We start from the raw sequence: 12,577 nt of genomic DNA, 5'->3' as shown, positions 1-12,577 counted from the left end.
AGAGGCCCTGCCACCTTAAATAGGTTCTTTGCCTGACTGCAAAGAGCAAGAAGCTCTGGCTTGTGCCTACGCCCCTTGCTCCCAAACGCACCTTTCTTTCTAGTTTTCAAGCAATCTATTGAGGGTGAGTCTGCATGTGTCCGGTCGCTGGCGGACCCCCTCCCTACACACACGCACACGCACACGCACACGCACATCCCTTCCCCCACTCGTCTCTTTCAGACTAGGCGCGTCTCCGAGGGTTGGCTTGAATGGGAAAGAACGGGGCCGTCTTTGTCATTAATCCTCCCCTCCTTCGGGCGAGCCAAGCTTCTTCCGGGTCAGCGACAATCACCGCCACCCCAGTCGGGCCCGCGGTCCCCCATCCCACTAGCCTCGCGCCCGCGGGGGCCAGGTCGCCACCGCCCGCAGGTTGCGGGAGGGGAGGAGGGCGAGGAGAAGGGCGGGCGGCGCGGGAGAGGGGGAGGGAGGGAGGCGGGGAGGGGACGGCAATCCGAGGAGGAGGAGGAGGAGAGAGCAGCCTCCCGCAGCTGGCGAGGAGAATGGGAGTGCGGGGCGCCAGACCGCCGCGGGGTGTCACGGCCGCGGCCGAGCTTGCCGGGCGCGGGGCCGGCGCCCGCCGCTTTTAAACCCGGGCGGGCGCGGCGGCGGCGGCGGCGGCGGGCGGATCGCGGAGCGCGCTGGGCGCCGGGCGGCGGCCGGATGGAGAGGAAGGGCTCGGCGGCCGCGGCCAAGGGGAACCCGAGCCCGCCCGCGGCCGGCGAGGCGCAGCGGCCGCCGCCGCCACTGTGCGTCCCGGGCGGCGGCGGCGGGGTCCCGGCGCGCGGCCAGGCTGGGGCGGCGGCCGAGCCCGCCGAGTTCATCCGGCGGGCGCACGAGTTCAAGAGCCAAGGGGCGCAGTGCTACAAGGACAAGAAATTCCGCGAAGCCATCGGCAAATACCACCGGGCGTTGTTGGAGCTGAAGGGGCTGCTGCCGGCGCCGGGGGAGCAGGAGCGGGACTCGCGCGCGGCCTCGCCGCCTGGGGCCCCCAACCCCGGCCGCCTCTCGGAGGAGCAGAGCAAGACGGTGGAAGCCATCGAGATCGACTGCTACAACAGCCTGGCAGGTGAGCTGCGCCGCGCCGCGCCCGGCCCCTCCGCCCCTGCCCGCCCGGCGCCCGGCGAGGGACCGGGGCCCTCGGGTCCCAGCCCACCGCAGCGGCGCGCCCGCGCTGCCCACTTCCCCGCCGGCACCGTGCTGCTCCAGGAAGGAGCACCCGGGAGGGGGGCGCTTTGGAAAAAGTGACTTTTAGGATTGTACCTCCCCAAACTCGTCCCTTCCCCGTGGACACTCCCGAGTCCCTTCCCCCTCGTCCATCGTAAATCTCACCTAAAAATAACTGGTCAGACAGAACGAGCCCGGGCTGGCCTGGTGGCGATTGCTGCTGCTACTGCCCACCAGGGGACCTGGGTCCAAACGCGGGAAGTAGCGCCCAGGTGGGTACCCACACTCAACGCATGCCCAGCGGCCGCTCTCCTCAGGTATCACTGGCACCAGAGCTCGCCCTCACCTTGCCCTCCACCGACCACATCCCCCTGGGCAAGGTCCTTCCTGCCCCAAGTTCCCTTGGCCTCGGTAGCAAAGGGCAGTTTGCCACGATGCCTTCGGCATCTTGAGCAAAATGGATTCCAAAATGCCACTTTCTTCTCTCTCAGCTCTGCTGGGGCCCCCGGTTGCCAGGTGAAGGGAGCGAGCTCAAAGGGAAGCTGGTTCATGGTTGGGCTTGCTCCTTCACTGGTCCTCTTCCAGCTGACTGCAGGACCAGAGGCCCTTCTGTTGGGATGAGAAAGTATATACATTTGGGATGAGAAAGGTACATTCATTCCAGAGTTCCAGAGTTCACTTTGGGGATTTAGGTCACCGTCAGGCATTTTAAAAAAAAATAAATAAATAAAATTTAACTTTGCCACAGGAAATCAAAGTCTCTTTAAAAAAAAGGAAGAGCGTGGGTCCTTCCAGGGCCTTCCTGTGAGAAGGTGGGAGATGTGAGCAGGCGCAATGGCCTTACATTTGGAGAGGCATTCTGTACTCCTCTCGCCCCGTTTGGTGGGATTTGGGCACCGTCCAATGCCCAATCCAACGGCCAAGTAAAAGGCCATTACTCCTAGTCCCTAACCCTTGAAGTTGCCTAAACTAGCTCCGGACAGTTGGAGAAGAGTAGCTTGGGGAGAAGGACTGGGTGTGGCCGCGGAAGGTGAATGTGTTTTGGGCACAGGAAGTTGGGGGATGAAAAAATATATATCGATAATGCTGCTGTGTCCCCTTTGAGGCGTCTTGTGCCAGCCTGCCTCTGTGTTCCCATAAGGCCATGCCCAGTATCACCTTCAATCAGGCAAAACCAGCCACTTTATAAACTGTGGTTTACAAATGGAAGGGATTAATACACCAGTAGTAGTAGCAGTTGGAAAAATGGTGGTGCCCATAGCAGTCCTAGTAATAATGACAGTAGGTAAAGTAGTTGTATAGCAGAGATGGGCTATCTCAATCCGTGATCGTGCACAGCTTGGTTCTCTTTATTTCCTGTAAGCCTCTGGCATACTTGCTTCTGCCTGATGAATAGTTAAAGGGCAGAGTGGGTGTGGGTGGAGGAGAGGCCGTCTGGATCACTAATGCGGTGATTTCAGAGTGGTAATGGAGTTTTATATTTAGTTTTATCCACGGGCATTCTAGGGTTGCCCCTCACCCCACGCTTTTGGCCGCTGGCCTGTGGCTAGGACTGCCTATTGCCAACCCGAGAGGCGGTTACATTTCCATGGCGAAACCAAAGATGTGTCCTTGGTCAGGCAAGCCCAGCCAGGGCGGGGCTGAGATCTGACCAGCTCCTTCACCCTCACCCTCACCACGCAGGCAACTTGGGAAAACTTCAGCGGTGAGAGAATGGAGAGTGGCAATCGCGAGCGGATGGATTTCCCCTCTGCTGCCTTCTCCAGCCGCTGGCCCCTTCTTCGTATTAATAATTTATTGTGTGCACTGTGCTAGTCACCCTATGTGCAATGCGCTTTTTAACCTTTAAAACAACTTGCTGAAAGACTGCAGAGAGAAAAAAACAAAAATAAAACCCAAGGTTCCAGAGCCATCCAACTCCAAAATCAGTGACCAGTGTTCTCGACATCACACCCTGATGCGCAAATTCAGTGTCTTCTAAGCATCTGGCTCCCTGAATCCAGTCTTAGGTGGGCTTCCGTTTGGAGTCCTGAGCCCTGGGAACCAGGAGAAAGAAACACAGAACCTAATTCAAAACCCTGATAAGGCTCTTCCTAAACATTTTCAAGTTTCAATGAAAGAGAAATGAAGAGTAATTACAAGCTGAGCAGTCATGTCAAAGCCAAAATCTGTATTCTGGGTAGAAAATTCAATTGGGAGATAGGATCCTGGTAGTAGAAGCCCAATGTTGGTTTCCTCTGGGATAATGCATAAAATCTCTTACTACTGTCTGAGAAGTCCTAGCTGATAGGAAAGTATCCTTTCTTGTTGGACAGCACAAGTAATACATACCTTTAAAGTATATTTTCTCTTAGAAAATATCAAAAAGTTTAAAGAAGAAAATGCAAAATTACTCTTAACCCTGCCACCCAAGGACACCCCTAGTGATATATTTTCTCCCTGTATTTTTCTCTAGACATTCATGTGAACTGTTTTCAAAGCCAGGACCTCCTGTATCTGCTTTTATTCCCAGTTACCATTATTTTCAGAAGCGTTTTTTACATTTCTTTAAATGTGAAGATTATTTGAAGTGGCGACGTAAAATTTTTAGTGTTTATAATGACCATTTGATGGAAAGGGAAGAAAAGATCACTGCTAATGTTGTAAGAGCCAGAACAGTGCCGTGAAGCCTATAAGATACCCTGTTCCACCTCGTGCCTGCTGATAAGAAGGAGACAGCAGCTGCACATTCTTTCTGGCAGAAAGGCAACTGACCCTTCCATCCGGGCTACAGTGCCGACTGAGCAGCCCAGCCTGCTCCTGGTGGGAGCAGTCTGAAAGTGTTTGTGCTCTCAAAGATCTGTCCTTCTACACAGCTGTCCATAGAGAGAGACATTTGGGGTTTGGAAGGAACTTGGACCAGCCCAGAAGTACCTGGAGGATTAGGCTATGTTGCTAAGGGCAGCTCAGCACCCAACAAAAGGCTGTTGGGAGGCTTCTGGAAAACACCTAGGTCTGGTTGGACCCTGGTACTTTTCACGGAAGTCTCCAAGAGGATAGCAAGAGGGTGGTGGGGATGTGCAATGTACTAAGAGATGTTCATCTAAAAATCCATTTGGATGACTTGAGGGGGTCATGTGAAGGATGTGTAGACAGTTGTCAGAGTGCCCGTGGTTGCGGTCTGTTCCGGCTTGGAGTTCCTCCTGATTAGGAGGGATCTAACCAGTACTGCAAGACCCCTGGACTTGATTTTACCTGTCTTATTCGTAATGGAATTAAGAAAAAAAAAACTGGGAAGTTCTTTCAGAATTTTGAATGACATTGATACAGTGATCGAAAAGATATTCTGACCTAACTAGGGCAATGTAGGACTCTACTCCTTGCCAAAGCTGCAAAGGAAGCGCGTGTTAGCCTGTTGATCAACTCCTATTGACCTTGAACAAGACACAGGACTCCCCTGGGGCCCTGGAATGTTTTGTGCAGAGTTTCTTGAAAGACAGAGCCTTTTGCTCCCCATGGTTCCCATGGGGCTGTGGTGGCCCCAGCGGGGTGTGATCAAAAGATTACAACTTGTAATGACTTTGTTCATATTTTCAAATGACATTCAAGACTCAAATGCCCGCAGTGTAGATGAGGGCCTACAGGCCGTGGCATTGGATCTAGATGAGAGTCAGCTTGTGCCTCTATCCCTGGCATACCCTGTGACTTTGATTAAGCCCCTACCATGTCATTTTGTTCATTTTCCCATCCAATTATGGCTATGTTTAAGAGATTTTTTGTTGTTTATTTTACCAAAGGGATAGAGAGTACCCACTGATCCTATATGAAGCTCCAGGACAAGGGTATGGCAAGGCCTAGAGAGGTCACACTGGGAAAAGGCCTGGGATGGGCATGTCTTAAAGCCATGGGACCAGGGCTGGCCACATAATTTGTGCAGCCCAGTGCAAAATGAAAATGGGGAGCTCCTTATTCAAAAAATGTGTGTGGGATGGGGAGAGGTGTCATGAAAGGTGTTGAAAGATAAAGCTTTTCTCCTTTCTTTTATGACCTTTCTCCCTCTCGATTTGACATGGTGCTTTTATTTGATATTTAATGTCATTATAAGAAAATTAAAATTTTAAATGATTGTCATGAATTTTACTGTTCACCTTTCTATTGTGCAAAGCTAGTTTTAAATGGAAACACGAAAGGACTTACCTTTTATGTGAAATCACATAAATTACACAATTCACATCTTGTAGCTTATACATGCATATGTAGTCTCTTCTTCCTAGAGCAGTGGAAATGCTGACAAAAACAAACCCAACTATTTTTATTTCATTTCTTTACATGCATTCCTTATGGGGCACTTTCCACCAAGTTTGGCTTTCTACCGAGTAAGGAAAGGAAAAGGCACTATTCCCTACTCTTACCCCACTCTTTCCTTTTATATCATCATTTTCAGCACAAGCAGTTGGCTCGTGCAGGGTAGAAACGTAAGTAGGAGAGGATATGATGGGGCTTTAGGTCATCTGTGCTTCTTTCTGCTTTCTTTCTGTATCTGAAGCAATTTCTGGGTTGAATGGAAAGCATGCCCCTTGGGGCTGTCAGCATGTCTGCCTGCTTACTTAGTCATGGACCTGACAGTCATACTCAAGCTGGGTCCTGCTGAATTCTCACGCATTGTGGGTCCACCAGAATTCTGTGCTCATGGGGCACCCTGAGTGCTACGTGCAAGTGGGGTTGCAAAGAATGGTTGTGCCTCTCTCTTCTGCTCATGTTCGTGCACCATCATCCCATCAAACTTCACTTACAAAACACAGCTCCAAAGATAAAATTGTTAGGAATTTCAAGGAAGCAATAACAGAGCATTAAACCAAATACCCTTATGTGGCCCTTCTGACCGCATAAGGCACCCATCCTTGAAGTCACCCCCAATGGGATACCAGAAGCTGACTGGGTAGATACACCTAAGGTGGACAAAATTCGACACAGACTCTGAGGCAGGTTCTAAGACCAAGGGTACTCAACAGAAAGGGGTATGGAGCCAGAGAATCAAGCATGAAGACTAGAGACAACTGGTAACCCAGTAGCTAGAAGATAAGTTTTGGAGGTAAGAACTGGTCAAAGAAGGGGAAAGAAGAAGGACTTCATGCTAAGATGCTCAGCCAAGATCTTGCCATCTGAGAGAGCTTGACGGGCCATGCCGTTGTTGATCCAAGGCTGTTCCTTGGGCAGCACCTTTGCCAAGAAATCTCTGCCTATAAATGTGGCTTCTAGGATCATGTGAGAATTGAAACTTGTAGGATGCTTTCTAGGAAAGAACATTCTGAACATAAACTTCTGGCTAAGTTTCTAAAGAAGATTCTGAAGGTCCTTAGTCTACCTCCAAGGGAAGTGAACTGGGTGGTTCTTAGCCAGAAACTCTTTAGGATGTCCCTACAGCCACAATACATGGGAGTGTCCCATCCAAGAGAAGGGGATGCAGCTGCAGTGAAGACAGGATGGCCAAGATCTGGAGCAGCCAAAAGCTGTTCCCAGAGCTTTGCAAGTTGGGAGTGACCTCCAGATGGGACAGTCTCTTCTTATAGCTACTCTCTCTTACCCCCAGCCTGTGCCTTCTTCAGATAGCTAGGATGAAAACCAAATGTCTCAACCCACCAACCATCAAGTGCCTAAGTCCCAGGTGACTTTGGGAGGTCAGAGGTTCAGTTGGGAACAGAGTTTTCCATTTTCACCAAGATAATTAGTCCTGTCCCAACCACATAGCAGAAACCTCTAGCACCAGCCATGGTATTAGACATTAAAAAAAGAAAAAGCCAAAGATAATGCTATCAAAGATGAAAGGAGTTTAGTTCCTAGTGGTATTCATGTGGCCTGGAAATCATTCATTAGCAATGTAAAGCTCATTCATTACCTTTCTCTTGTACATGTACATTTTCATCTCAGCCATACAATGATGCCATGTCTAGTAGGACCCAAACCAACAGTGTCCAAATATTTTTGAAAAGGAGGTGGGATGTGTAGTGCCGAGGAAGGTTGATTTGAGCTGAGCTGAATCTCAGGTTGAAATGCATCCGAGTGGATCTTCCCTTCCCTTTCTGCCAAAAAGACTTTCAAAGAACACTCCAATTATAGACGACGTGACATGGAGCAAGCTCAGGGGCAAAGGTTTCCCTTCCATCGTGTTTCTGTGAGTAAAGAACAAAAGTGAGAAGTGATGCTAAATAACTAGCTGTCTCTAGAGTTATGTAATCAGTTACATTTCAGATTCGGATGTGACCCCAAACTTCACACAGGTGTGTGAATTTTCTTGGTAACATAACCAGCTTGGCCTCTAGCATCAGCTTAGGCACCTCCAACAGTAGAGGTAGTCACCACCACCTAAAGTGACCCATTTAACAACTACCCCCAGAAAACAACAACTATAATAGTAACAACTATAGGAACAGCAGTGGCAGTAAACACCACCACAACCAGCCCAGTTCCTAGCAGCCAGTCGATGTTTCATGAATGAGTTAGAAATGAATGAAAATTCTTATTCCAGCAGCTGTCTCATAGTAAAGATCCTGTAAATCCAATCATGCCATTAATATTAATTGTGCATTTAATACGTGCTAGATGCTGGGCATGGGGCCTGAGTATACAGGAATAAACATGAAGGACAAGGTCCCCGCCTTTGATGAATATACACACACAAACTTATACATATAATACATACATGTACATGAAGATATAAAATTATATATAATTTATACATATCAATATACATACTTAATATATATAATTTCATTTGCTCTCACTTCGTGAGACAGAAAGCTTAAGCTTAGAGCAGTTAAGTCACTCACCCGTGGTCACGTGGCAGTATGTGGCAAGCAGGGATTTCTCATCTGCCACTCTGTAGTTCCACAGCCTATGGTCCTAACCATTCACCTCGCAGCCTCCATTTTTAGGAGTTTCCTCCTTAAATACTAAAATTCACCTCTGTGAAATTTCTATTGATCCATCCATATCCTTTTTTTAAAAATATTTTATTTATTTATTTTATTTATTTGAGAGAGAGCATGTGTGGGGGGCGGGGGAGGGGGAGAGGCAAGCAGACTCTATGCTGAGCTGGGAGCCCAACGTGGGGCTCGATATCAGGACACTGAGGTCATGACCTGAGCTGAAATCGAAAGCCGGATGCTTAATCAACTGAACCACCCAAGTGCCCCTGATCTAGTCATATTCTGTCTACCCTTTGGGGCAACACAGACTACATCTCATCACCCGTGTAACAAGGACAAGCCTTGGCATTTTCAGGGCAGCTCAGTTTCCCCTCGTCCAGTCTTGTATTCTGTAGGTCAAACATCCTCTTACTGCGATTGTGCCTTGTGTGATTAAGAGTCCCCTAACATGACCATTCTGGGCGGTTAAGAGACAAGTGTCCTGCGTTCTGTAACCGGGTCAGAATTTCCCTTTGGTCGCCAGGAAGATGACCTGAATTTGTATGGGCAGAGAAGTGCGAGGAGCTGGTGAGCCCTGATTTCCGGTGAGCCGAGACGCTGCAGGAGCCCCACCACACTTCCTCCTCTTTTCTGTCCCCCTTGCTTTGGAGCGTGTGAATTCCAGTTGGGAGGTCCTGAGAAATTTGAGTGGAAGTGTTAAAAGCTGGAATTCCCTTCAGCCATTACTGTCTCAGTAATCGCTCTGCAGACACGGTGAGGAGAGACGATCCACTAGATGGATAACGTCTGGAATTGTCCAAATGCATTACTCTAGACCTGGTCGGTTCTAATGTCATGAGAGCCAGGACGCCATCCTTTAAAACCATGTTTCCGTTTTAATGCCAAATGAAGTTGGGCACATTATTATTCCGGGTGGTGTGGAACATTTGCTCTCCTAACATCCTGGAAAGTAATACTTACGTTTGCGTTTGTGTTTTTATGACTGGCTGGTTCTAGGTTCTGGCTTTGTGGGCCAAACTTCATCTCTCAAGAAGCAAAAACAAAGAGTCCCCAAAGCCAGCACCAAAGAGACCAGTGGCCCTGTGTCTCGTGGAATATTGACTGGGGCAGACTCACGGGACTGCTGGTGGCACATTCGCCGTACGGGAACTTAATCTGACCTTGGTTTGCCTCTCTTATTAAATGGGTATAATCATGCCGGTTTGACTCACAGGGTGCGGGCGAGGAGTAACGTGAATATATTTCCACAACTATAAAGTATGAGTGGTGTAAATTAGCATTTTAAGTGGGTAGGGATACATAGGAGAAAAAAAGGTAGAGGAGAAATAAAAAGTGAGATCTGCCCAATGAAGGAAAATGCTCACGTCCAATGTTAATAATTCTGGGATAAAAGGCATACTTGGATAGTATCCACTAGGAAAACTCGCTTGATGCCCGGTTTCTGTATGAAATATCTATCCACACTGACTCTCCCATAGTGTTTCAAACACACATACTAAAGTAGTCCCCCAAATACTGGTTTCTTCATAATCCACACACAAAAACACTTGCTTAAAAAAAAAACGTCTAATGAGAACGGGGGGGGGGTGTTCTCTGAACTAAGATTTCCCTGCTTCTGACATCCCTACCTCTGAGAACAGAATGGAAGCTTGGCTTGGTGAACAAGGACTTGGACTCCCAAGTTCTCCACGTACGGGTGCCTTGTGTCAAAGACTCTTCTCTGGGCTCTAGTCTTCTTATTTACAAAGACTAGGGTTGGATTCCAAGCTCTCTGAGGTCTTTGCCAGCTCTTCAAAAAGGTTGTCTTCATGCCACACTTTCTGAACTGTGTGGTCATAACACGGGATTGGGTCATTCTGTGTGTGCAGATCCATACCAGTCTCCGAAAGCCATTATGACATGAAAAGCCAGAAGGAAGGCCCCTCTTTAACACAAGTCCCTTGTGTGAGTAGATACAAGCTAGCATCAATGTATCTGTGTCAGGAAGATCATCTGAAATCATTCAAGTGAAGCTGTTAACCTCACTTGAAAAGGAGATTGGGCAGATAAATTAACCTTAACTTTTGAAAAAAATTATTAAGACCTTATTGTTTGTAGGGCAGTATTCACAGCAAAATGGAGGGGAAAGTGCAGAGATTTCCCATACAGTCCCTGCCCCCATGTGCACCACCTCCCCCATTGGGGTGTTTGTTACAAAGGACGAACATACGCCAACACATCGTAATCACCCAAAGTCCATAGTTTACATCAGAGTTCGCTCTTGGTGTTATGCATTGGATGGCTTTGGACCAATGTATAATGACATGTATCCACCATGAGGGTATCATACAGAGTGTTTTCATTGCCCTAAAATTCCTCTGTGCTCTGCCTGTTCATTTTTACGCCCTACCCCACAACCCCTGCAACCCCGGAGCTTTTACTGTCTCCATAGTTTTGCCTTTTCCAGAATGTCATGGAGTCGGCATCATACAGGACGTGGCCTTTTCAGATTGGTTTCTTTTACTTAGCAATATGCACTTAAGGTTCCTTCATGTCTTTTTTAACTTTTGGGTTTTTTTTGTTTTTTTTTTTAACTTTTTAATTTTAAATCTTTCTGTAGTATTTGACTTTTCTAACTATATATATGCATGATGGCTATTATTTTTTAAGAAAAATGATGACAGGGTTATCGCTTAGAGAAATCATGGTAATCTGGCTTTCTTCTTTTTTATTTTCCTGAAGAAAAGCCACCTCATAGACATGGTTTTTAGAGCCATGATAGATATTTTCGGTCTTGTCTAGCCTCGTCAGGCAGTGGCACCAAAGATGTCAAGCAAAATTATCCCAAGACCCCCCAGTTTCTCTTAATATCCCACAGTGGGATTCATCCCCCATTCTGCAGTGCTGCCACCCCAGTCGGCACACAGAGCTAAATCCTGACGGCCTGGAACCCCCCCGGTGGGAGAATGCCCCTCAGTAGTACGTTAGTGACAGCTCGAATCTGGCAGTGAGGCAGGGAAGGGAGTTTGGTCAGATCTTGTGATATGAACTGATCCTGAGCTTTAGCAATGTGCCTCTGATATGGAAGAAGGCGTGCCATGTGCTATCAGTGTCCAAGATTCTTACTGGCCCCTGAATTTTGAAACCCTGGCCATTGGTACCTCAGATACAGCAGCCAGAGCATGGGAAGGCAACTTGCTTATTCCCTGAATCTTTCCTGTGCACTTTCCTGGGCTTCTTCCAGCCCAAACCCAAACCTTCCCTGTTCTCCTCAAACATGGCACAGGTGTAGTGGGAACTGGAGTTCTAGTCCAGAATCTGGGGCTAACTTGCTCTGTGACTTTGGACAAGTCCCATCACTCTGAGCCTCAGCTTCCCCAAATGTAAAGAGTGGGGGTTGGGTCATTGCCCTCCAAGTGTCCTCTCACAAGGGCTGAACTGTTTAGGATTTTGAAGACCTTCTAGCTCCCCGCTCCCTGGCCTCTCTTTCTGGGAGCAGCCGGATTTAGGAAAGGGACAAGCAACAAGCTCGCTTTTATTCTAGTTTACTGGTATGTGCTGACAAATAATCGCTAAAACATCCCAACTAAGATTTCCAAGGCAACCCTTGCAAATAGGGAGGGTCAAGCGAAGTAAGCGACCTCACAACCTCCCAGGATGATAGCTTCAGACAGAGCGTCTCTGAAAGAAACCAGAGTAAGGATTGGAGGGCTATTTAAAATCTTCTGTGGGCTCTGGAATCTAAATTGATGTCACCAAATATTACCTATTACTGCTAATATTTCCAGATGATTTCAAAATTCTGGCTTGGATTCTGAGCAGGCAGTCACTCACCATCAGAAACCTGGCAGTGCTGGTTAGACTAGGCTAGGAAGGCCTGATGGCAAGAAAAATAAAAGTTTTTAACAGACGGTCAGGATGCCGAGGTGGCTCCGTTGACGAAGCGTCTGACTCTTGGTTTCGGCTCGGGTTGCCATCTCAGGGTTGTGAGAGGGAGCCCATCGGGCTCCATGCTCAGCTCGGAGTCTGTTTGAGGTTCTCTCTCTCCCTCTGCCCCTCCCCCCACCGTCTGTCTAGAAATAAATAAATTTTTTTAAAAAGAGAGAAAGGAAAGAAGGACAGAAGGAAGGAAGGAAGGCAGGAAGGCAGGGAAGAAGGGAGGGAGGGGAAAGAAAGAAACAGTGTCAAGGCCAAAAGTTACAGGCAATAGGTGCCTGCCAAGAGTGTCTCAGACAGTTGCCACCCGTGGCCCAAAGCTAAAGATCCCGCAGGAGTCCAGCCACATCCAAGCATTTAGGGATATGATTCTGGGCCTATTGCTCTCACCGAGTGAGAATTGAGCTCCTTCCTCTAATGGGCCTGCACCCTCGGGCTGTGGAGGGAACTGGGTCACTGGGAACGTGTGTGGACCCGTCCCTGACACCTAGAGAGTGAGGAGGCCTGTCACCCCGAGTTTGCCAATGAGGATGGAAGGGAAGAAGGAGAGC

The 12,577-nt window shown here is 48.4% G+C and overlaps 1 protein-coding gene across 1 annotated transcript in view; it reads left to right on the top strand.

Annotated features, from left to right (window-relative positions):
• Positions 1 to 596: 596 nt before the first annotated feature.
• TTC9 (tetratricopeptide repeat domain 9) overlaps positions 597 to 12,577 on the top strand; it is a 33,722-nt gene continuing 21,741 nt past the window's right edge. The window contains exon 1 of the mRNA XM_045072947.1: positions 597 to 1,108. Coding sequence (XP_044928882.1) covers positions 703 to 1,108 — 406 coding nt within the window. The 5' untranslated portion in view covers positions 597 to 702. The remainder of the gene's footprint in view (positions 1,109 to 12,577) is intronic.

The sequence above is a fragment of the Mustela putorius genome, unplaced genomic scaffold (genome assembly GCF_011764305.1).
Source record: "Mustela putorius furo isolate JIRA1106 unplaced genomic scaffold, ASM1176430v1.1 tig00000129_pilon_pilon_pilon, whole genome shotgun sequence".
NCBI lineage: Eukaryota > Metazoa > Chordata > Mammalia > Carnivora > Mustelidae > Mustela > Mustela putorius.
The sequence above is the reverse complement of the archived record's forward strand: the minus strand, read 5'-3'. Positions and strand labels throughout refer to the sequence as shown.